Consider the following 25,813-nt stretch of genomic DNA (forward strand, 5'->3'; position numbering starts at 1 on the left):
ATGGGGGTTGAATAATTTTGAGTGCAACTGTATGTATTTTAATTGATGCACTTTCCCATCGAGTATGTTTTCTTTAGTGTATAATCACCTGAAAATAACGGTTGTGTTTTCGTTACTTTAAAATGAGCTGGCACTGGCTCTAGATTGAAACATTTACACATCACTTTGGCCACTGTAGTTCTCCTACAGGATTGGCACATGGGAGGAGTTTCAGTTGGTTGCAATCTGCAACCTCACCGGTATGTTGCCAAATCCATCACACTGCACCTTTAAAATGTACCCATCTAACACTTTAGTTCATGACACCTTCAATTGACTAAATTCCCTCCATCGTCATCTCTATCAGTTCTACTGGCAAAGTTAGCATTCCACAAAAAGTACTGTCTGTTGTTGAGTTGCATTGTGGGTAATGTAGGCGCCCAGTTTTGACAAGGGAGAAGAATGCATGGAATATAAAAGACGATAACTCTGCTTCTGCTGCATTGATTTTGATCCTTTTATTTGAATATTTGAACTGTCCATCATGAGTCCGACAGTGATGAATAGATGGAGTACTGTTAAGAAGATCATCTCGTACTGTACCATGCCATCATCAGCCAAACATGGGTTCAACTGTTACTATTCACTGTTCAAATTGTCCCTGATAATTAAAGTGCTGTGTTACAGAAGTATCATTTCTGTTTAAATGCATGCACACTGCTCTGTCAGCACTCCGTCAATATCTATTAAAATACATAAAATCATTTAGGAGTCCAAGTTAAAGCACCAAGGTGAGTGTTAACAGCACAGTATGAATACAAACACATTTTTAAAAAAAATATTTCAAATCAGCAGCGTAACGTGGCGTTTTGGTGTTCGCTATATCTTCGAGGTGTGTTCATCGGCTGGTCTGGCTGGCTGTGTCAACACTTTGGTCTGCAGGAAGTCAGACACAAGTGGAGCAACGACTTCAGGGTCATTCAGGTGGACGTGATGATCGCCTGGTACGGTCACCAACGTGTGCTGAAAGAAAGAGACGGGAATATTAAACGAGGGATTTGAGTGTCACAGTTTAACCTGCAACTGTTTTCTTCTGACCACCTGGGGGCAGCAGAAACCCAACGTTGTTGATGTGGTGAACAGGTCATCAAACAGTTGGATATTTACACATCAAGCAGTAATGGAGCAACATTAGCATTCATTTGGAGTCGTGTTTCGGGTCAGATGATCAATCCAAGTCCAATGTTCTCTCTCTTTTAGCTCTGATTTTGGTCTCCACCAACTCCTGAGGGAAATATCTCTCTATAGCTGCTAAATGCTCCGCTATGTTCACCAGCTACTCTCTGACTGTGTTTGTCATTTGGTGCAGGTAGTGTTCACTGGGTTTTTAGAGCATTCTTATTATAAACTGCCTGCTGCAGCTGAAAGCGACACTATGAACCATGCATGGTGATCCAGAACAGTTGCAACAGCTAAACAATGAGCTGAAAGACTCTATAAAAGCCGCAGATTCAGGTGATGATTCACTATGAGCGACTATGAGGATATGTTCTCTGAGATATTGAGGTCGAACTACGCAGCGACTTTTGCATCTGTCTGTCTGTCTACTGTAAGCACAATTACACACACAGGCTTAACAGCTAAAAATAAACACAAAGATGCAAGCGTACCTTACTTACACAAACACGCTGTAAAAATACACTCACTTTTCTGTCCCTGTAGGCCTGGACAATCGTTGATGCGGATTTCTTATTGTGTCCAACAAATAATTTCTCAAAGCCGTCCTCTGCTCTGGAAAGACAAAGAAGAAAGAGAAGATAGCATGTATGTTTCCTAGTATTGCACTGAGATTAGCACATGTGATAAAGAATCTGGGGTGGAGGAATTACTTACAGAACAACTAGAATTGGGGCTTTTATCTCAGACTGCAACTCCAGACTTTGCTCCAAACTGATGCGCACTATATTTTTCTGAAAACAAAAAAGACAAAACAATACAATGCTGCACATGGATTTTGAGGGCGACACCCGTGGGACAGATAAAAAGAATAAAGTGCAGTGGTGCAGTTCAGCAAAAACCTACCAGATTAATACGAAGGTCTCGGGTAAACGCCATACCTGCAAGAGATAAATACATTCTATTATCAGCATGGGAATAAAAACTCATTCAAAGTAAATTAAGTTTGTTCCAAGATGAGCGCCCATAACAAACATTCCAGAGGAGGGATGTGAAGACGTACCTCCTTCAACTTGAACTAGACCTCGCTCTAAAAGGATGTGCACTGACCGCTCAGACAGAGTCGGGTTTGCAGCCGACAGCCTGGAAGAAAATAAAAAGGCTTTAAGAAAACACTTGTACAACCATGACTGGATGATCGGACGTTCAGTAGTCCATTTAAAACAACATGAAGAGGAAAGATGTAACACCTTTCTACTGCGTTTTCATAAGTGTAAACTCTTCTCTTCTTCTCCTCTGACTGCTTTTCAAACTGGAACATCTCATCCATCCCCTGCCTCATCACTTTAAACATTTCTTTCTGTAAGAAAAAGAAGAAAAAAAAAGACGTCAGTGATGCGGGACAGCGCGGCTCTTCACAGAGAAATATTATGGAGTGAGGCAATTACAGTATATGAATGCTAAGCACCGACCCAAAGGACAAAACTGTGTCAGATTTAATGACAATGGTGAACAATTTTTTTTTTTTTTTTAAATGCAATGCCTTTCAAAATAACCTGTATATTATTTTCCATTTACTCACAATCTAGAATTCATTAGACATTGGGTTAGACATTAGACAAGAGTCTCAAACTCAGAATATCTGGGGGGCACGATGGACGTTGTTCTCTCCTAGAGGGCGCTCCGATAATAATAATAATAATAATAATAATAATAATAATACATTTTATTTATATAGCGCTTTAAAAAAGGCACTCAAAGACACTTTACATGGTAAAAACAGAAACAATAAAAGCAATTATAATAAGAACAAAATAGATGATAGATGATCATAACAGTAAAGAACAACATGAAAAAAAGAAAAAGAAAGCATACATAACTGACTTTACAGGTTAAAAGTAGATTTAAATAGATGAGTTTTCAGTGCAGTTTTGAAAGTGGCGAGTGACAGATAATGTCTGAGGTGTCGGGGGAGGGAGTTCCAGAGGGAAGGGGAAATAGTGTGATGTTATTTCAACAACACATTTGAACTCTGAGTAACTCGTCTTTCCTTCTCCTCCGTAGCTGCTCTGCATGTTTAGTGGAGTGGTGCCAGAGTTTCTGCTAGTTAAATTTAAGACTTTTTTAATAAGATATTTAATACCCGTTTCCTGATCATACGAGGCAAAGCATGATGGAAAGCCGGCGTGGATGATATGACCTAGAATTGTTGATCATTTTCTGTAATTCTTTGCCGTATATAACAATAATTAACAATGACATAATCAATTAAGAGAATGCAACCTGGATACGCGGTATAAAATGAATAGATCGATTAATCACTAAAAGGGGGGAATGCAAAATTCCAAAACACAAGACCTCCCTTGGCAAGTCATCCTTCTCTTTTATCGTCATAAAACAATGAAATAATCTCCCAACAGAACTTAAAAACATCTACACATTTTAAAACTTTCTTCCACCTGACGAGACATTGGATACTCAAACAGCAAACTTCTTTGCTCACTATTTCACTATTCTACGGGCGGAAAATGACAATCTGCTAAGACCTGGTACATTAAATCTCTCCATATTATATACAACGTTAATATTCTTTGTGCATTCACCCTGTTCAAATAACAAAAAGAAATGTCCACTTCTGTTAAATCTGTCCGTGCTCGGCTTCAGGTTTTTGTGACTGGTAGCTGAACAGATAGTTTGGTGATAAATGTGAAATAAAATAAAAATATTTGAAGTTAATAATTACATCAACAGTAAAAGACTGTAACAATGCATTCTCAACATGTGGGAGGACCGAGGAAGTCCATTGTATTTTCCCTCACTCTTAACTAAGCAACAAATTACAGCTTTGAGGAAACCGAAGTGTAATAACTGAAAGTACCTGATCTACAGGTAAGAATCCATAAGAGTCCAGCAGTACGACAGAATCCACCATCTCAGGATACAGTGCACTGAACTGTGGAAAACACAACAACAGGGACTAAATACCACACGGTACAGCAAAATACTCTCTACAGAGTCAGTATACGTGTAGTGTGCAAACAGTAGCATGCCATGACACTGTCACTTACCATTCCAGCAACGTTACCACCTGAAATAAAAAATATATATTTTTTATACTGTAAATATAACTTAACATGAACATTTCAAATGCTCCCATTCTGCTGTTAAGCTGCACTCACCCATACTGTGGCCTATGATGGAGAAGTGGCTCCAGTGCAGAGCTGTGGGAATCATTTCACAGATCATCAACCAGGTTCAGTATCTCACCACAGAACACTCAGGCTCTTATTAGTTGAGAGACAACGTCACTGCTGTGGTTTCTGCAATACAGATGCACTAGAGCTGGGTGGTAGTATTAGAATATGTCACAATAGTAACCCTTCCTCAGAGGGTAAAGGCGTATTGGTTGTCATTTTTGTCATCTGCTATAAAAAAATAACTGTGAACAAAACTCTTCAAGTTTGTAAAGGAAAGACCATTCAATAACCAAAAAACTGTTTATAATAAAAATATACTTGGAATCCTTCCTTTTGGTTCACATGTTCATATAATAGAGATATGTTTCCATTGAAAGTTAACGATCACTAATAATGAATCACCACCCAGACCCAGGGAACACTGAATTTGTGGGGTGACGTGTTCTACAATTTCGTGAACTCACTCACCTTCAACGACTCTGCGCACGTCCATCACATACTCAGGAAAAGAGTAGAAGACTCCGGGATGACGATGAGACGACAAGCCGTGACCCGCCAGATCCACCGCCACGTATCTGCACTCTGAGAGGACGGACAAGGAGGAGAGCTGAGTCTCACCAAGCGACTGTCGCATATCTCTTTAAGCAAACAATTACCTGTATTAGACTAAAACATTTTTTTTTATGAAGCAAATATGGGTATGGAATTAGAAAAGAAAAGTAACCAAGCTCAATTATCAGGAGAGTGTTTAGTCAGGAGGAAAGTTAGTCAAATCGGAGGGCTTCTTTGCTTCTCTGTCGAAAAACGTGTTTTTAATGAGTGACATTAAAATTGACGTATTTTCTTTTCAAACAAACGCTGTGGCCCCAGCAGCTCCTGGGCACTGCTGTCACTTTGAGGCTTACGGGGCCAAATGTGTGAGTCTGTTTGCTTCCATAGCTACAGTGTATGACAGAGCACACATTTCTCTTCACGTTGACCTAAAATGATACACGAAGAGTGAACATTGCGGAAAATAGAGCAAGTTAGAGATGATTATTAATGAAGATTTTAAAACTCCAGTCCACTCTCGCTCTGAACCTTCTGATGCATACACACTAATGTCCCAATCAGACTTTTACTAAGCTACGGAGAAGGTTCAATATTTTAGAAAGTTATAACTGGATTTGACAGAATAATATGCCCATAATGTATGAAAAATGCCCAAATACAAGTCCCCAAAGCACCAGTGAGCTTCTTATTGTGAGGAAACAGTGTTGACCACCCATCATGCAAAATCTATACATTACACTGATTTGCTAAAGGTCACACTTTGATGTAATTAACCAAACACCATAAACCTGTCTGAGCTGGATGACTTTGTAAAAGACAGCCCTAATTCAGAAAATAAAGGGGACATCCCAAGTCTCTTAATTGCATCCCCGTTTCCCTCACTTGCTTTTCCTTGCGTCTTAGCTCCTCCCACCAGGGATGCATGGAGAGACGGAAGGAAACCATACGAGGAGAGAGGAAACAAGGAAATATGTTTTGAGAGAAATGAGACATCCTTTCCTCTGAAGCGCCACGTGAAGCAACGACTGTTTCTGATGACAGCGGCCGCTGATCACAGCTGGATCACAGCTGATCACAGCTGGATCAGCTGTCAGTCGGCTTTAACAGCTGGAAAGACTTTTGAGGAGTTTGTGTCTGCACACATGATCACTCTACTTAATAATAGTAACTAATAATACTAATAAAGACACAGTAATCATCACTGCCAGAGTGGAGGTGTTTTATCTCTGTAGTCTGGTACCTGTTTAACAAACTGCATTGAGTATATCTTCTGTGTTCTGTGTCCTGTTTATAAGCGCATGATCGATTTCTAGCAGTGGAATGCATTTGTCTTGTTTATTAATTATTTGCGTCTGTATGTTTTGAAATTCTGATCGTGAAGTCATTATTAAATAACTAAGAATATAATTATGGTTTCTCTTGAACACTGGAATTAATTTATTAGGCTCAATGTTTCGGCAGGAATTATCAGGCTCACATGACTAAAATTATGACATGATGTAAAAAGTGTTTCGTCTCTCTCTCTGACTTTAATTGTATCCATTATAATAATAGTAAATGAAGAAAGTTGTTTGTGGTCCTTCTGTTGTTCAGACCTCCAATGAACATATATTTTAACCAGATGGTGAATCAGAAAACTAATCAAATATAAAGCTTGAGTTTAATCTGATCTGTCTTCCGTCATGTATGAAACTCCAGTGATATTTACTAAAATCAGATCAGGCCGATCAGCTGCAGCGTCCAATCACATAACTGATGAACAATGAGGGGGCGTGTCAGCCACTAAAACACTCCCTGAAAGGCTGTTCTAGTGCGTCCTCGCTCATGGCTCCTCAGAGATCCCTCTTCGCTCCTCAAAGCAGAAATACGAGCTTTGGGACGGCCGTCAATATGGCGGAGCAGAACAACGTCCGGTTCAAGCGAGGAGCGAGGAAATGACAAATAAGACTTGGAATATACCCATAATTTCCCAAAAGGTATAACTTGTTTCTTCGGTGTTTACACTGTGAGTGGCAGCAGGAATTGATTGACAGATGTTGCATATAAATATATATATATATATATATATATATACATATATAATGCGAGTACGTTTTACATGAACAACAATTACCTTTGGGTAGAAGGGGAATGAGAGTGTTGAACGTGCCACAGTTATCAGCCCAGCCGTGCAGGCACAGCACAGGACGACCGTGATCAGGACCCCAGACTTTCCCTCTGATCTCTCCCCATGGTACTGGTATAGAGAGCTCTGAAACTGGACATGAAACACTCTTGTTTAGTTATGCTTATGACAAGCTGAAACCTCTTTATATGTTCAACCGACAGTCCAAACAAAAAGATATTCAATTTCCAATAGTATAAGACAGGGAAATGAAGCAGACACTCTCCTTTTGAGAAGTTGGAACCACCGGATGTTTTGCAATTTTACTTAAGAGATCACTAAATCCATTCATCATTGAATATCAGGATTGTTGATTAATTTTCTTCACAACACAAATGCAGTCTTTCTTCTTCTTTTTAGTACATCTGACTATTCTGCAAGCAAAGTATCTTCTACCTACATTCATTTCTAACCCAGTTGAACTGCTTTTTTAAGTAAGATACATATGGATCATAGTGATGAAAAATTTATGAAAACATAAAGTCCTTGTCCACGTTTACTTGTATTTGTCCATCTCTTCGCTATAGTCGTGCTCACTGTGTGTTATCATTATTGTGTTCAATAAAGAGCATTAATAAACTTTTTTCTTAAGGACACCCAACCATGCAAAGTTCTTGTTAACTTTTACAGTGGAGCAATAGAAAGCATCCTGACATGGTCTGTGCACGGCCCAGGACAAACCGCCCAGAACATAACGGGTCATCTACTGACAATCCCTGAAATGGGTGACAAGAGGTGACTGCAAAGAGCCCAGAGGATATTAAAAGGCAACGACTGAGCAGCTTCTTTCTTCTGGCTGTGAGACTCATCAACTCATCCTCAAAATATAATTTACTTTTGCTTTGTTTTTTTTTGTGTGTTTTGGGATCACAAACTGCATTTCGTTGCCCAACCCTGTTGAACTATGACATTAAATTAACCTTGTTGTAACCTTGTACTGGACCGTGGTGAAGTTGCCTCAGTCTGCAGCTCATACACAAACATTATTAAAACTATGCAAAACATTTCCTATTTTCTGTAACAGTCATAGTTTTAAAAACGTCTGTTTGCTAACAAACACGCCTAAGTTTCTCCATGCAGACAGACATGTTGGTTACCTGTTTGTTTCATCGCACTGGAATGCAGGTGTCTGACACCCTTCAAAGCCTGCAACATGTTGGAGAACACCTCTGCTGAAGAAACGATTTAAATAAAACCTATACGAGTGGGAAAATATCTTTAAACTTGGAACTTTAACACGGTTTCAGCCTTTTCCGAGCTCAACAGCGGTATTTCCGGGTGCTGAAAGCCCACGTGATGCTAGCTAAAGATACTATTGGATAGTATAGTAGATAGTCGAGCGTGGAGTTAGTGTCTAGACCAATCATCTTTAAGAAGAGGCGGGGCACGGTAACCTGCAGTGGTTTTTCTTTGACCATGGCTTTTACTGCCACAGTGTTCACAGTTCACTAGCTTTCTGACACGTCCTGTGAGAATACTGTATACAACAGCAAGAAGAGAACACACAGAAGCAGGGCATGGCACTCTAAGATTGTTAGATAAAAACAGAAAGAGTGCAGGAAACTGTGTTGAACATACAGTGAGACTTAAAAAGGCATTTAAACATTGAAAAAGATGCAAGGAATTATACAAATACATAAAAGTGGTACTATAAAAGAGTAGAATACAATAAAAGATACAACTGAATAAAGAGTTAAAACCATAAAATAAAAGTTACAGCAGTACAAGATATGAATGAATAGCGACATTAAAAGTCTTTCCTCTAGATTTATGGTTCATAACATTGCAGCAGGTCAGAAATGTATTTAGGCCCTAAACCATTCAGTACTCTTTAAACCAACACTAAAATATGTTTCCACGGGCATTTTAGGTGAGACATAAGCAATTCTCTAACAAAATCTTAATTCATATTTGAACAGCGCTGCCATTGTTGACAGTTTGATCGGAGTCCACAAGCTTCATGAGCAGTGATTGACAGCTGCGTTGGAGATCAGTTTTAACCACTACATAGTTTTAGTGAGGAGTGGTGGCTGAGAGCTGGGACACTCTCACATGCCCTAACATGTACTAAAAGGCATATATATTATTATAATATATAACATAATAAAAAAGTAGGGTTTATTGCAGGGTTGTTGTATTAGACAACATTAGTTTTAGCTATAGCACAGTCGAAACACTTCATGCTGGGTCTGACGACATCTTTAAACTGTTCGAAGATCACTTTAATGTGACATGGCAGACAGAACATGACTACATCCTTCATATAAACTGATCTCCCATTGAGCGGGTCAATATTGAAAAGAAAAAAAATTCAATAAAAGAAATCTGTATGTTTTCTCCCAAGTTTTCAGCTTCTTGCCTAAACACAAACATGGTGACCTTGCTGGCGATAATCTAAAAACAAATGTGGAATCAGAAGTTTCCAGATTATGTTTGGAGGTGTCAACATTTGAAGAGACGTGCGGTGAGAGAGGTAGATGAATGAGAGGTCTGGAATAATTTGGTGACAGGATGGAGGGAGGGAGTATAAAAGGTCAGCTTGGAGGGGGGAAGTCAGGCAAAGAAGAATTTGGTTTAATCACACAGGATATTTTACTACTCTGCAGGTAGGTACTGTCTTTTTTAATCTTAGAATAATTCACATTTATTGATTTAGGTCATACTGACAGGGAATGAAAGTGATACTAGTTTCTGGAAAATCACATTAGGTTCAAGCTGAATTTGGTTATAATTTGGCAAACTTGGTCATTTATCATACATTAAAGATGCAGATACATTTTCCTCATGGAGATTGTTTTTGAGGAATTAAAGCAGTTTTAAGTTACACAGTCATCTCATATAGTAAACAAAAAACAAAGTGTAGTGCGTTGAAGGGAAGATATGTTTTGTTTACATGCTCTTTATTATCACGTGACAGCTTTCAGAGCATCAGAACCAAAAGAGCGTCTGATTTCACTTTACATGAATTATTCAGGGCTACAGTTACTTTACAGACTCGGCGAGGGCAGCCGAGGTAACGTAGCCACCTTATTTATGACTCACTCCTGAATGCAATGGTTTCTGGCTGCTGGCCATCAAATCAAACAGGAGAAGGTGTTACCTGATGTGATAAAGGAACTTTGTTTTTCTCTAATTGTTCCTTCATGTCCTGTGATGGAATCTGTTTGTATTCTTCAAATCAGTGTTTTTGTGACCCATTTCTCCATCTCCTCAGATCATGGCTGACTTTGACATGGTGCTGAAGTGTTGGGGTCCGGTTGAGGCCGACTATGCCGCCTATGGGAGCCTGGTTCTGACCCGGTCAGTGGCTCTGACAAGATAAGATTACTCTTTCCTCTAGGTTGGGTGGTTTGCAGGGAAAATGCAACGCAGGATGCTTTTATTTATTCACTCAACTGTCCAGTAATATTTTTGCGTACGTTTTATTTCCCAGTGTGAGGACGTGACCGTTGTATCTACAACCCCTGGTGTCTGTTTACAGTTTATTCACAGAGCACCCAGACACCCAGAAGCTGTTCCCCAAGTTTACCGGCATCGCCCAGGGTGACCTGGCTGCTGACGCGGGGGTTTCTGCCCACGGTGCCACGGTGCTGAAGAAGCTGGGTGAGCTGCTGAGGGCCAAAGGCAACCACGCCGCCATCCTCAAACCTCTGGCCAACAGCCACGCCACCAAGCACAAGATCCCCATCAATAACTTCAAGGTGGGATCGAAGCACAAAGGGGGGGGTCTTGATAGTCCATCGTGGTTTTGATCCTTCCTCCCACGTGCATTTCTTTGTGTTGCCCCAATCTGATTTCACAGTAACACTTTGTGTGATTTTCTCCTCAGCTGATTGCAGAGGTCATTGGTACAGTCATGGGAGAGAAGGCAGGGCTGGATGCCGGCGGGCAGCAGGCCCTGAGGAACGTGATGGCCGTCGTCATCACTGACATGGAGGCCGACTACAAGCAGCTGGGCTTTACCGGCTGACGGTGGAAGTCACATAAAGTCATAGCAGGGTCGGATGACAGAGAAGAAAATGTTCCACCTGCAAGATTAAAGATAATAAAAATCTTCTGTAACCATACATCAACTAAAATGCAATGAAAGGATATTCATTACAGCACCACCTAGAATTACTGCCTCATATATTACTATAGAGTTAAAGATCATAGGAAACATAATGTATCTTTTACTGTAATCTTTCATTATGACCACCTTTTTATTTCTGTTAAATAATTAATTTCTCTTCCAGGATTCTTGACTAACAAACTGTAAACCCTTGTCAAATATTACCAATAAAATAAACTATATGGCACTACTCTGCTCATTCATTTTTAGTCACATTTCCAAGTTGATGAGTCTGTTATTTGTCACCTCCTGTGTCTTTGATGTTAAGGGTAATAGAGCTGTAAATTGGTCCTGTTAAAATGAATTGCTGCTCATTAGAAAATAATAAAGTACAAGGGGACTGATGTCTTTGTTAAAAACATGTACTCTGAAAGACAATCCAGCATCTGACAGATAGGAATCAGGTCAAGTCTGAAACCTTTAGCATCAAGTGTTCTGGACACGCACAAACAAATACAAGACACACAAGTCAAAAAAACTAACACTTGAACCCGTCACACAGCAATGTCACCAGAGACCCTCGTGCACAGAATTATCTTTAGTCATTTAGATGCAATGTGGACATGGCCTCTGCTTCATTAAAATGCTCATCATTTTGGTGATACTATAATATGAAGCCATTGAATGCGAGGTTGATCTATGCTTGTAACCCCCGGTCACAGATGGTGCAAGTCTATTCATTTTGTCAATTAGTTGAGTATTTAAAAAGGACAAATCAAACAAACACACAAACACGAAACACTTCAATTAACTCATGACCCCTGCAGGTCTATCTGACAAATGTCAGACAACAGCCAAAAAATGTTCACGACAATTTGCAGAAATATAGAATTTTTTTTCCATTATGAAAGAAATCTTCAGCCACGCTGGCAGCATTGCTTTATGGGGGGCAAAGCCAGACCGTCAGTCCACCACTTAAAGACTGATGTATCTGTTGCCATAACGATCCCCAGAGGGTGGATCCAGCTCTTCAAACTTTTTCTCCATCTGATCCAGTGACTCTACAACTACAGCTTTCCTGTTGTCCAACCTTGATTAATGGACAAATACCTGCTAAACGAAAGCCACATCCATGTATTTAGTGCTAATGTTAATTTCACAAATGCTGCTAAACATCTAAATGAAACCATAATAATTATTTTGCTCAAAGCACCGCATTTGTTTTGGCTAGCCGGACAATAATTACTATTTATGTTGACTTCAATGTGTAATAGACGGTGGGAGGATTCAGTGTTATCGTTGACCTTCCTTCTGACTTGATGCCTTAACATTGTTTGTTTGAATGATGGATAATTGCCATGTTGATAATCTAACTATTAATAGTGTGTGTGCGTGTTTGTGTGCGTGCGTCAGTGCATGCATGCAGACGTGACAGACGGCACAGAGCCTCTGGTCACACTCTGAAGGACGCACTGCTGCTGCTGCTGCCCCCCCCCCCCCCCCTCTGAAGCCTGATCCAAATGTTGGTCCAACAGAGGTCACACATTTTACTGGTACTGAGGACAGAAGACTCAAATCCAATCTGTGACAAACAGGAACATTTAATCTGTAATTTCATTGTGTTGACACTCAGTTTTTCTGTCAAAAGCATCGCTCTACAAATTATTTACATAAAAAGCATATTGTGCTGTATTCTAATTATATACACTGTGCATTACGGAGATAATCTGCTGTTTGGAATGAAGCTGTGCAGCATCAGGTTCTTATTGGCCCTGATATAGAACGAGCAGTCTTTCATTTGTTGATGTCAGGGCACAGTATAATCTAAAGGCCCTGCACACCCACAGGTGTTTGTTTTTTTTATAAATCTGGCTGATTACACGTCTGGTTAGGGTAAGAGGAGCTACCATTGAAACAACATTGTGTTAATCAAGCAGAGTGTAAACACATGCAGCCAAAAACAATTAAAATCATCTATGTGGCTGTTAAAGAAATGGACATTTAATGTAGCTGTAAGACACTCCATCCAGCTGTCAAAAACTAACAGAGCTTAGATTTGTGATCTTTCGCTGCAGGGAGGCCTTTGGACTCGCTACAGCAGGAAAAGCACAGGTGTCAGTGATAACCTTAACGATGGCTCTGCAGCCATGTGGACGGGTCACAGTCGGGTGAACACAGGTGTAATTAATAACACTAATTAGGGCCCTGTTGCATTAAGTCCTTGTATGGTGCATGTTGGCTCACAGGAATGGCTGCGACAATAGAATGGGACCATAATTCATTTCAAATCAGTCACACCTGTGTTCACCCTGATATGACACGTTGGCTGCTGTGAAAATGGGCCTGTACCAGGAGCCCGAACACTGAAGCAGCTACTCTAAATGTTCTTATTCACATACGTTTTCCTACTGGGACATGTCAACAATGTCTTCTTCTTTACAGATCAGGAGGAACAGAACAGAAACCTCCGCAGCTAAAATCCAAAGCACAATCACGTAATGTGAAATGGAAAAAAAAGAAAATATAATTTGGAAGAGTCCACTACTGCAAATAAATATACACACGAGACGAGACATCCCTCCAGAGAAAGTTAATCGAAGCTCGGCTGCTCGATGTCCGGGGGCATGGTGCTGCGGGTCAGGTTGGACAGGTAGAGCGCGGTAGCCATGGGAACAAGGCCGGCTGCCACCTTCAGGATGGTCAGCAGCCTCTCTGTGGCATTGGTCACGCCGTCTGGTGTCTGGAGGGGAAGAACATCAGACGAGAAACAGAAAAACACGCTATAGACGGAGAACATTTGCTGTTCTGACCTCTGACTGCAGAACACTATTTAAACGGTATTTAATCAACATGAACAAACGGCTTCCCCAGGGTTCATGCGGGACGTTCAATTTGAGACCTTTTTAAAGCCACGTAGAACGCAATTTAATACCGTGTGGCCGGTTCCATGATCAAACATAATTTCACAGTAAATTACTTGACTATTTTTATAATAAAATAATCTTTTACGTGTTTTTTCTTGCTGTAAGAGCTTCCGCTTCTTATTGTTCTTGTATAGGGCGGTAAACTAAATATCACTGGGTTTTAGACTGGTGCTCGGACAAAACAAGATATTCTCACATTTCTCACTATTTTCTGACATTTTATAGACAAAACAATTAATCAAGAACAGAAATCAATAATGAAAATAATCCTTAGTCGCAGCCCTAATACCCAACATCACCTTCTATGGTCTCTTTTTGTTGTAGAAACTACATTCAAGGACTTTTTTAAAAATGACTTTAAGACCTACAGATAACCCGTTTCCACTTTGGCGATAGATAGAAAAAAGTATGTAAATCTATGTCTTTCCCTCATGATGCACATGCTACATGTGCTAAACGCAGATAAGTCTCTGAAATGATGTCTTAGGTTTAAACTATCCTCACTAACGTTGATACAAACCTGATCCTCTGCGAACAGCAGGGGGCAGTGCAGCGACGCTGCCAGCTTTCTGGCGACGTCCAGACGCTCGACGGGGACAGCAGCGCTGCGAGCTACAACAGACAGATCGGGTCATGTTAACTACATAGGGAGGGATGACACCTGATATTACCAATACAGAAGTATCCATTTTACGGTTTGTTCTCCATTTCATGGCTTTTGCTCAAACAAATAAGTCGCCATACCATTAGTGACCATGAAGCAGACTTTCCCGAGGAAATATCCAGGGTCCAAACACTTCAGGGAAGCTTCTGCCGACTGGAAACTGTGAAATAACAAAAGGTCACACGATAAACTGTTACATCATATATTTTAAAGGTTCTCTATACGGTATTGATACAGAGCATTGATATGGCAGTAAATATATATATTTGCTATGTAAAGATGAAGTGGAGTAATGTCCACCTGAGTAGAGAATGAAGTCAATTTCCCTCTGTGTCTATGTGTGCTTTTAGTTTGAGAGCACTAAATATGCTCTGAATTTAATATTTAGCCCCTTTTAATATCTAGAGTTATCAAAGCAGTGGATGCATTGCTATCGAGTTAAAATTCCTCTATATATTAAATAACAGACGGGGTAAGTGTGACACTTAAATGTGTGGTTGAAGAGAAAGAAACTGTGACAGAGAGACTCAATTTGTTTACGGACAACATACAAGTAGAATTCATCGGGTTTCATTCGAGCAAACTAATAAAGAAGAAGGATTTGAAAGATACCTGAGCTCTGAGGTCAGGTTGATGATGAACACCACAAGGTCTATCCTCGGACGGCTCTCCTCATTCTCCATGGGCAGAGGCAGACTCTTGGCCAGTCTCCTGATGGATGGGTACAATAAAGGCCGAGTGTGGTCACTGATATGTAGCAAACAGAGGCGGTAATTCTGTGGTCACGTCACATAGGACAGATGGGAACGAGGTCTACAACTGAAGCCGGTGTCAAAATGGCACTATGCAGGTATCGGTACTAGTTCCTCGGAATAGCAGATGGTGTTTCCAGTTGTGTGCCTAATGACCATATCCTCTAACGTACCGGCTGACCTCAGCAGTTTATAAAGGACATCAGTACTCACACGTTGACGGTGAACGCGGTCTCCTCCACCAGAGCGTCGGCTAAACTCTGCTGAAACTGCTCCTCGCTCTCCACCAGCTGGAAGACAAACACTCCAAGTCAGCACATAACTGGACTATAACACTGTGCACTATAACACACACACACACACACACACACACACACACACACACATAAAAAAATAGTCTAAAGATACAGTCTAAAAACATGGGTTATTATGTACATAGTTTAATTTAAATTATTTATTAGTCCTGAAGAGTTAAACTATCCATTATTGCATAAAAAAGGTTAAAATTAGTCAAATAGTGTACTTGTATGTAGCAACTTTAATTTTTTTTTTTTAATTTATGATAATCTTGGAAGGACTATGATCTTATACTCAAGTAAAAGTAACAATACTATGACATTAAAATACTCTATTACCAGTTAAAGTACTGCATTAAAGAAAAGTACTAAAAGTAAAAGTACTCATTATGCAGAATTATGCGCAATTTCACAATGTTTGATATCACTGAACTATAATCAGTGATGAATTAACGAGTTAATCACTTTAGTGTTGCAGCTGGTAATGGGGGAAATAATTATTTTAATACACTGCTGAGCTAACATAATTATAGTTACAATATATATATCAATGTATTAGTTGATTTATATTTTGTATGAATAATATGCAAAGTAACAGCTAACATTTTAATGTAACAGTGGAGTAAAAAAATAAATAATATCCACCAAAATGTAACGTTACATGTGTGGAGTAGAAGTATAAAGAAGCAGAAAATGGGAATGCTCAATAAGAGTATCTCTGAACTGCAATTAAGTGGAACTACTAGTAAATCTACTTTGCACCACTGTGAAATGAAGAGTTGTGAACATGGGGACGTTATTAAGTCAGACAGGATACAACGTCACTAGACGAGGTATTACATGTGCTTTGTTTAAATAAAAGTATAGCTTTATATCAGGGTATCTCTCCAGAACAGACCACAGGAACGGTGCCATTGAATGATGGCTGAGCTAGCCTAACGTTACCTCACTTATAAACACTTAGCCTCTCTCCTCTTAGCTCACCCTGAGCAGCTAAACCTGACTCAACACCGCACCCGCTGCTTAGTTTAACGCCAGCTTAATGAACCACAAACTCACCAAGATGTTCGCGGAGTTCAAACCAGGCAGCTTACTGAACGGCTTCAGCAGCGACATCCCGATAGAAACACTCCCCGTTTCATAAATGGAGCAGACAAATGCAATCTCTGGTCGTTTCAGGCGTTATCTTGTCGCGCTTCTTTTCCGAATGTGCGTCTGACGTCATGACGTTTTCCCTACATCGGCAGTCGACGTAGTGACCTTTACCCAGCAAAGGCAGCTCTCTTCTGCCACCTACAGGACGCTGGGTGTTTCTGAATCGCTAATCCAGGATTTATCTGCAGCGGGTACTCCTCTCAGCTAAAAAGGAGTACAGCAACTGGACTTAAGTACAATTTTGAGGTACTTATACTTTATATTCTCCATATTATGTACTTAAGGCTACACCCTTTTTTTGAGGCAAATATTGTACATTTCAATTCACTTTTTTTGTTAACTAGCTAGTTTTTCAGATTAATATTATTGCAAATATATAATCAATTAATGCATTATGATGCATTTGTCCTAAATTAAGCCACCCGGAAGTACATAAATAGGTTAGCCCCACCTTTAGAAGCTGCAACATTAGTAATGCTTACACAATAACATATCAATAATTATAATATATATTATTCTGAAATGATTTCTTGTTTTTAACTTAGTTTTGAATGCAGGTTTTTTTTTTTTTTTTTTATATACATTTATTTCTACCCTGCACAAATCATCCCGAGCCATGATCCTGCAATGACTGAGATACATTTTCTGGTTTTACCAGGATGATTTTTATAGTCAAAAACAACTTTAACATTTATACTATTGATAAATGACAGGACCAAAAAAGCTAAAATACAAACCTTAACCTTTTGGACTTCATTGAAGGTAAAAGGAGCTCTAGCTCCAACACAAGCTCTAACCTCAACACTGAAGTTGTATCACAAACAATACAACATGCTTAATTTGTCTAAACTCTTTCGCACAAACAGGAGGTGAAGTCAAAGAGAAATTTGAATAGAACAGAACATTTTATTCACGTAATGGTGGCACAGCAAAGTAGATTCCCCCAGTACATCCAGGTCGTATCACAGCAAACAGGAGTCCCTGGGTCTTTCAGTGTCAGTACGTACATATGCACATCATCTATATGCATTCACATGTCAGGAACTGAGTGGAAATATTTGGATGACTTCTTTCAGGGGCGGACAAGTGAGTTTATTAAGTAGTAGGAGCTCATCACTGCATCCCAAATTTAAAAAGGCAGGCTCCTGGATGGGTATCAGAACTCTCAAATGAGATTGTTATGGCTTGAAGGCAGCAAATCAAACACAAACATCAGAAGTGCCTTCGGTCATTCTCAGCTCACCTTCAAACATTACAGCCGGGGACGCCACGTTAAAGAGTCCAACCCATGTAAATGAATCCGCAGCCGCCGAGACAGACGGATTTCTTATGGAACAGGAAACACAGTGTCAACGTCGACGGTTGTGACTAATGATTTTTTTTTTTTAAAATAACGAAATAAAAAGAGACTCAAAGTAGGGCTGCCGACTCATCGCTCACTCGTCACTGTCAAAATAACTTTACATAGGATCGACAAAATGAAAAAAAAGAAAAAAAAAAAAAAAGAAGAGAGAGACTATACTGCTTCCACAATTCATATTTATAAAAGTTGGTTTTGCATGTTTTCCTTCACCGCCACCACGGAAGTTGTTCCCTCATCCCCATGTTAAGATTCCACCGTCCACCCCGCTGATGTACACGTCCCGCTCTTACCGTGAACGCACGCGCGCGCGCGCGCGCGCGCACGCACGCACGCACACACACACACACACACACACACACACACACACACACACACACACACACACACACACACACACACACACACACACACACACACACACACACACACACACACACACACACACACACACACACACACACACACACACACACACACACACTCATCTCCCCATGCTCCTTTTTTAGCAAATAATGTATCCAATCCGAAGACTTTGGAGGCGTCCACTCCTGCTCATATCTCCCCAGACTCTCGCTCCTCGGAGCTGGAGCGCCGGTCTCGCTCGTACGACAGGGATCTCTCCCGGTCCCTGGTCCTGGCTGTGGCAGTGTCCGCGGAGGGTGGGGGGGGCTTCTCCCCACCCTCCCAGTCTCCGTACTCCGCCCTGTCCTCACGCCAGCCCTCTCCTGCTGCGCCCTGTCTGGACATCTCCTGGGAAGGCGAGGGCTCTCTGTCGCGAGTGTGAGATGATCTTTCTCTGGAGGACCTGGGGTGGGAAAGAAACCATCGGCCATCATGATTGATCATGACAGTCATCATGAAGAGTGCGCACAAGATCGACGACCTGGTATTATTGATTTGAAAGATAGTTGCCGATATCTCAGACTAGCATGGTGAAAGTTCAATTTCACTTCATGAACTTGTGCCTTAATATTTCCATCTTCAACCATCTTTTAAAACAATGAAAAACTATATTTTTAATTATTGGATCGTAGTCGGTGGCTGTTGCATTAAAGCAAAAGTAGTAATGTTAAAATCAGTTATCAGATCAATATAAAAATGAATCTAGAGCTGAACTAAAATTATTATGACTATTGATTAGTCTGTGGAATATTTTCATGATCAACTGATTATTTTACTCCAATGAATGGCAGAGAATGTTGGTCAAATGCCCGTCACAACTGTTAACAGGAGGACGGTTGTCGTGATGGATAGAAGCCACACCTCTTCCTCTTGGGCCTGTGAGAGTGGGAGCGCGAGCGATGCCGCTCCTTGTGTCGATGTTTCCTCTCTCTCTCCCGATCCCGGTCGCCGCCGCCGCCGCCTTCTTCTCTGGAACGAGAGGAGTGGTGGCGTCTTGAGCGATGGGAGGACGAAGTCGAGGTGCCTCCGTCCCTAGAAAAATAGTTTTAAGGAAAAAGATTTAAGTAAAAAGAAAGCTGCACTGCTACAAGAAATAGATCATCAGATTAATGCGTGACACTGAAGCATCTCGTCTCATAGTCAGTTTAGTTGGTAGATGACTGCCTACACAACAGCTACTGTCATTAAAGACATGACATTTGCTGTGTGACATGGCACACGTGGTCTTTTTTAGTTTAGGTTTTAATAAACTACCAATACATGTATAACGTGTTTCTATGTTAGAGCTGTGGTTGTTCTTGATTTCAGGTAAGGTAACCAGAAGTTAATTTCTTTAGGTCCACCACTGCGACTGTTTTCGTAATCTCGATTAATCAATTAGTTGTTTTGTCAATAAAATGTCAGAAAATGGGGAAATAAATGACAATCACTGCTCCGCCAAAACCCAAGATGGCGTTGTCCACAACTCAAAGATATTCAGTTTACGGTCATAGGGTACATTCTAAGTCATTTCCTCACTCCTCGATCCTTGCTGGAATCGGAAGTTGTTCTGCTCCGCCATATTAACGGCCGTCTCAAAGCTCTTATTTAGCTCGAAGGAGCGAGGAGAGAGGAGGGATCTCCGAGGAGAGAGGAGGGATCTCCGAGGAGCCATGAGCGAGGATGATAGAAGAGTAAAGAAACCAGAAACACATTTAAGAAGCTTGAATCGGATTAATTGATTATCAAAATAGTTGCCAATTAATTCAATAGTTGACAACTAATTGCTTCATGGTTGCAGCTCTAACACAGTGTGTTGGTATTCCAGCAATATTTGCAAAATATCTTACAACTTCTCCAATATAAAACACTGCTGTACGACAGCTAGCATTGCAAACCGTTACACCTTTGTGATCAAATTTGAAACACTAAAAAGACTTGATGTAATGAAAGACTGTCTGAATAACAACAATGGACACTCACTATAAAACCACAACATGCCAATCTTGCATGGAATACACACAAATATGTGCTGAAGTAGGGCCGCAACTAACGATTATTTTAATAATCGATTAATCTGTCGATGAATTGGCGGGGAAAAGGCGAGTGAATAAAAACGTGTCTTTAGTCTTGCAAACTATTCCACCCCTGCTTTACTACTGTTATTAACGAGCTAACGCTAACTTGTCATGCTTGTCAAGCTGGATAAGTTGTAAACAGCAGCACCAGGAGAGCTACTGGAGGGACGTTACGTTCCTCACTTCAAAATGGAACAACAGTAGGATTCTGTGGTGACTTAACCTGCTGTTGAACTCTTCCTCTTCACCAAGGACTCCAACAGGTTTACGTTTTAGGTGTTGAATCATCGCCGTGGTGCTCCCGTGTCGTGCCATGTCGCTTTTGCATATCTTGCAATTAACACACTTTTTCGATTTATTTAGTGTGAAATGCTCCCACACCTTGGACTTAGGTCGTACTGATTTCTCTTCCTCCACCGTGTGTTTCAGAACGTTACAGGTCTCTCCGATGGTCTTTCCTCTACCTCCACTCTGCTCTGCACTCAACTCAACTTTTTAAAAAATACTCAAAACATCTCAGCGACGTGTTGAGTGGCGTAATCGCACGACGCAACGAATCAATAATGAAATTCGTTGCCAAAGCTTTTAATAATCGATTTTAGCGATTCGTTGTTGCAGATAAAGTACACTTGCTACACGCGCGCACGCGCGCACACACACACACACACACACACACACACACTTTACAGCAGTATGTTGCACCATGAATCTGTAGATTTTGTGAAATCATGAGTCACTGAACAAACTCCTTGAGTGAATCGGTTGAAAGCAGACATACCTGTATCGTTCTCCACTTCTAGATCTGGACCTAAGACAGGAACACAGTTCGGTTTACACAGGACACTGAGCTTTTTCTTTGCACGCAACAACGTTAAGTCAGACCGTTTCTTACCTCCTCCGCTCCCGGTCGCGCTCTCTCTCCCATTCACGCTCTCTCGCTCCCTCTCTTTCACGCTCGCGCTCCCTTTCTTTTTCGCGCTCCCGCTCTCTTTCCCCCTCTCTCTCTCGTTCCCGCTCCAGCTCCCACTCTCGCTCCCTTTCGTCGTCTCTTTCTCGTTCCTCTCGTCTTCTCGACCGCATTCGTTCTTGTTTTTCTATAACTGCTTTCTGGATGAAACAAAAATAGAACAAAACTGAGCACAACAAAATGGAAACAACTAAAATGTCTCATTGAACAATAATCGTGCAAATTAAAAGTAGTTCTGTTCTAGTGCTCCCCTCACCCTCAGCTTTTCAAGCTTCTCGCGGATTTCAATGAACCCGATGTGCAGTTTGCCCCCAAAGTGGTCGGCTAGACGGCGATCGTTGTCGTGAAGACCCAAGTAGGCAGAGCACACCTCGCACACTCTGAGTTTTTGTTGCTGAAAGCTGGAGGCTGGCATGGAGTTTCTGTACACATCCTGTAACGACAAAAGGCAATGAGGCCGTGGCGCTGGAATTAAAGTACAGACACACAATAAAAAAAAAGAAAAAGATTTTAACTTGTATTTAATCTCGACTGCAAAATACGCCGTTGTCAACTTTCTGACCTCTGCTTCTTTCTTCAAGCCTCGAGTCTTCTCGACCATCTCCAGCACCTGCTGGGCCTCGTCTACGTTCCCCTCGCCCCCGAGCTGCTCCGCCCGGGCCAGCAGCTTCCCGATCTCTTCGTTCAGCTCGTGGACACGTTCAGCCTTTTTCACCGCAGGAGAGACAGAGGGGGACATTTTTTTATTTCTACACACTTTGCACAGATTCATGATAACCACTTATTCTCTGTCATAAAGCACAGCTTTCCAAAAAAAATAGAAAAAAAGAAGAGTTTCTCACCTTTGCAGCCACTTCAGCGCTGATCTCATCCTGCGTCTCTGCTAGTCTCTTCTTGGCCAGCTCGGTTCTGCGGTCGCAGTCAGCAATGAAAGACTGGAGATGTTCGGCAGCCTGCAAGAAAAACACACAAGTTAAATGAGTTTCAGTGTGTAGGACATACAAATTAACCAGATTAAACTTAAAATTCATCTTAAAACGTCTTTTAAAAAACTAAATTTGCTATGCATGCATCTTTTTCTTCTTAATAACTTTCTGAGACACACTAGTTTCCTTAGTGCTGCTTTAATTAGACCTCCAACTTCTTATGCAGTTACTCACGATTTCACAGCAGCACTTAGACCAAAACTCCGATTTACTTGGAAATGTGAGAAGCAAGCATAGAAAGCCAGAGTTGGTCTGGCTTGTAAATTTGGCACGTGTGACTCAGTTTATGACAGAAAGTTGCATAACTCTTTGACTGAGTGCAGTGGAGACAAAGAACACAACTACTACTTTCTCGAGAGCTATACATGATGGGGTGTTAGGGTGTGTGTGTGTGTGTACTACTCACATCAAGCTCGAAGAAGTACTCCTGTTCTTTAGAGGCAATCTCGAAGTCCGCTCTGAGGGCCAGGTCATGGACTTTCATACACTCTCCCAGATCCATTCTCTGCAGAAAAACATCCACGTACTGCGTTTGTGTGCTTCATCACTCATCTTGAGATTTGTCATTCCAATAATTCCCTATTTGTTAAAATGTCATCCTGCCTTAGAACATTACACATTAAGGAGTGTAAACGTGATATCCTTTGAATCACAGAGCTGCACGGCCAGGTCCTCGACACAGACTGTGTTTCTATATGGTTATGTACAGCACACTAACAAAGCATTGAGACACAGGCACCTCTTTGTACACCCGCTTATTTAATTTGAAAATTAATAGTGATTAAAGTGTTGACTCCGCTTTAACTCAAGGGTGTTTGCATTCACATTTTGATGAATAGTGTTGGAAATGTAGCCCTTTTTCCCCTTAATCTCTCTCACTCTCAATTTGAGGGGACAGAAAGTAATTGGACAAGTTAAAAGTTACATTCAATTGTTTAAAGGCAAAATATGGCTGTAGTCTGTGATCCAAACCACAGCTGACATTTGAAACTGTTTCTACTGATGCTATGTCAGGCCCTGTACTGTAGCCATCCTCCCGTCTCACTATCAGGACTTCCATCCCATCCTAAGACAGTGAGACATTTGAATGGGGATCAGATGTGTCCTCCACTGTGCACAACCTAAACATGCACATGACGTTATGCAATTTTTAGTTCAATGTGCTGGAGTAGGACCAAACCTGTGATAACAGCTGTCCTAATTATTTCTGACTGCAGTAAATGATATATGATGCGTGTGAACATGATACTCACGGTGCCAGACAGAATATCATGAGGACAGGAATCCAGGAGGTGACTTTTGCAGACCCGCTCATCTGTGAATTTGATTCTCTGCCGCATGGAATCTCCTTAAAAAAAAAAGAAGCACAAGAGCACTTGTAAGCCAGTGCACCGACTGAAACATGGCACGATACGTACTAAATCACTGAGGTTCAGACTTGCCATGAATGAGTCACCTTGCCAGTAAATCCTAAAAGTTAACTGCTCAAATAGAGTCTGATAAAATGACAACATCTGGTGGAAAGAAAGGGAGCCACGGGTAAAAGAGCACACGGACCATGATTAAATACAGCGCTAACGTGTTAGTAATGTTTGTCTTTTTGTGAAGGATGTTAGCAACAACTCAACTTGCCATGTACACTCGGACTCTCTCTCTCTCTCTCTCTCTCACACACACACACACACACACACACACACACACACACACACACACACACACACACACACACACACACACACACACACACACACACACACACACACAACAGGTAGCTAGCCGGCTAGCTATCCTCATGTTAGCTAGCTCGGTTCGCAAAGCATGCCGCACTGACTGGCTTATCGGTTAGCTTCCCGGCTAATGCTAGCACCAACACAAACTCCCGTCCTGCTCGGACCATACACCAGTCTCCACCACAGCCAGCCGTGCTCACCGTCTCTCCCCGTCCCCATGAGCTGGTCCAGCATCGCTCGCATCTGTGCCTGGGCCGACATTGTTTAGAGTGTTTAGCTAACGGTGTGTGAGTCACTCCTCGCCAGCAACAGTCCTCACACATGCAGCCTCCTCGACTGCAGGCCTCGTTGGCACCTCCGCCAACCGCGGACAACTTTTCCCACAAGGAGGAAAAAGCCCGACTCCAGGCGAGACAGCGAGCTGGTTGTGAGGAACGGTGGTGCAATGGATTGGTTATCACAGCACTTTAACAACAGCTAAATGTGACTTTGTAACGGTTGATGGCTTCGGGTCGGTTGAACAACGTCTGTTTGAAAACTGGAGTCCCGTGGTCGTGTCGTGTGTCGAGTAGAGAGAGCGGTGACTGAGTGTAGACAGGGCGGTGGGTTCGCTAACTGGATCTGTACAGAAACAAGTCACCAGTTCCTCTGTAACACACTCTCTAACTGTATTTGTAGCCAGTCGGCTAGAAGTTGGCAAGTTTATTCAACGTCCTTTCTTCCGCCTTTTCCACTTCCCCTCCGTGCGCGTCGCCGCGGAGCGCGCTCCAGTCTCTCCGCCTCGAGGAAGTGCTGCAGTCAGCCTCGCGCGCTGGTCGGTTTAGTGACGTTACACCTCACTCAAACGTCAAAATGTTAGGAAATATTATTTTTTTGTATAAAACCTTACAAATATGAACAAATTAATTGTGGAATATGTAAAAAACCTCAGCAGTATTTGGAATACATATTTATGACATTATTTATTTAATTTGACATTAATATATTATTTTTATTCCAAATAAAGTGTCAGTGTGGACAGTAATGCTGTTTTTATGTCAGGTTTACCAACAGCAAACGTACAATTAAGTTAATAGACAGGATTTTAGAAATACTTTGGTAATGAGTTCAAGTCTTTTCATTATTTAAATGTGTAACAGTACATTTGTATTTTCTCTAAATGCCATTTCAAAACCCTCTCCACATTACCAGTTTATACAATTCTAGTGGAGAAATACAGAATTATGTATTTATGCTGACTTAAAGATAGTCCTTTTTAAATATAAATAGTCTAACTTACTTGAATTAGCCTATACAGTATCTACCTTTGTAATTGTAGAATGTAAACTTTTTGTTAAACCATTTCCAGAAAAGAAATACTGAGATAATGATCCTCCTCACTTCCGAAAAGCTTTACAC

General features: G+C 41.1%; 4 protein-coding genes across 4 annotated transcripts; 1 reads left to right on the forward strand and 3 right to left on the reverse strand.

Annotated features, from left to right (window-relative positions):
- Positions 1-482: 482 nt before the first annotated feature.
- Positions 483-8,340, reverse strand: LOC137884908 (serine hydrolase-like protein). The gene is made up of 12 exons (XM_068727000.1): positions 8,166-8,340; positions 7,018-7,161; positions 4,821-4,934; positions 4,335-4,376; positions 4,224-4,243; positions 4,034-4,108; positions 2,406-2,515; positions 2,219-2,298; positions 2,062-2,096; positions 1,873-1,949; positions 1,686-1,770; positions 483-1,002 (listed from the first exon to the last, which is right to left on the reverse strand). Exons 1-12 carry the CDS (start codon positions 8,221-8,223, stop codon positions 859-861), a joined length of 984 nt encoding a protein of 327 aa, XP_068583101.1. The 5' UTR covers positions 8,224-8,340; the 3' UTR covers positions 483-858.
- A 1,226-nt stretch (positions 8,341-9,566) lies between these two features.
- Positions 9,567-11,366, forward strand: mb (myoglobin). The gene is made up of 4 exons (XM_068727217.1): positions 9,567-9,674; positions 10,283-10,368; positions 10,550-10,769; positions 10,898-11,366. Exons 2-4 carry the CDS (start codon positions 10,286-10,288, stop codon positions 11,036-11,038), a joined length of 444 nt encoding a protein of 147 aa, XP_068583318.1. The 5' UTR covers positions 9,567-9,674; positions 10,283-10,285; the 3' UTR covers positions 11,039-11,366.
- Positions 11,367-12,702: 1,336 nt separating this feature from the next.
- pane1 (proliferation associated nuclear element) lies at positions 12,703-16,942 on the reverse strand. Its single transcript, XM_068727762.1, has 6 exons — positions 16,815-16,942; positions 15,673-15,749; positions 15,320-15,418; positions 14,788-14,867; positions 14,564-14,655; positions 12,703-13,859 (listed from the first exon to the last, which is right to left on the reverse strand). Exons 1-6 carry the CDS (start codon positions 16,869-16,871, stop codon positions 13,710-13,712), a joined length of 555 nt encoding a protein of 184 aa, XP_068583863.1. The 5' UTR covers positions 16,872-16,942; the 3' UTR covers positions 12,703-13,709.
- Positions 16,943-17,792: 850 nt separating this feature from the next.
- zgc:158803 (LUC7 domain-containing protein) lies at positions 17,793-25,185 on the reverse strand. The gene is made up of 10 exons (XM_068727234.1): positions 24,616-25,185; positions 23,939-24,033; positions 23,092-23,190; positions 22,542-22,652; positions 22,262-22,405; positions 21,956-22,132; positions 21,625-21,839; positions 21,511-21,540; positions 19,537-19,707; positions 17,793-19,078 (listed from the first exon to the last, which is right to left on the reverse strand). Exons 1-10 carry the CDS (start codon positions 24,674-24,676, stop codon positions 18,826-18,828), a joined length of 1,356 nt encoding a protein of 451 aa, XP_068583335.1. The 5' UTR covers positions 24,677-25,185; the 3' UTR covers positions 17,793-18,825.
- Positions 25,186-25,813: the final 628 nt, after the last annotated feature.

This window comes from Cebidichthys violaceus, unplaced genomic scaffold (genome assembly GCF_023349555.1).
Source record: "Cebidichthys violaceus isolate CVI_PGR_0920_01 unplaced genomic scaffold, fCebVio1.0.p SCAF_4, whole genome shotgun sequence".
Classification (NCBI taxonomy): Eukaryota; Metazoa; Chordata; class Actinopteri; order Perciformes; family Stichaeidae; genus Cebidichthys; species Cebidichthys violaceus.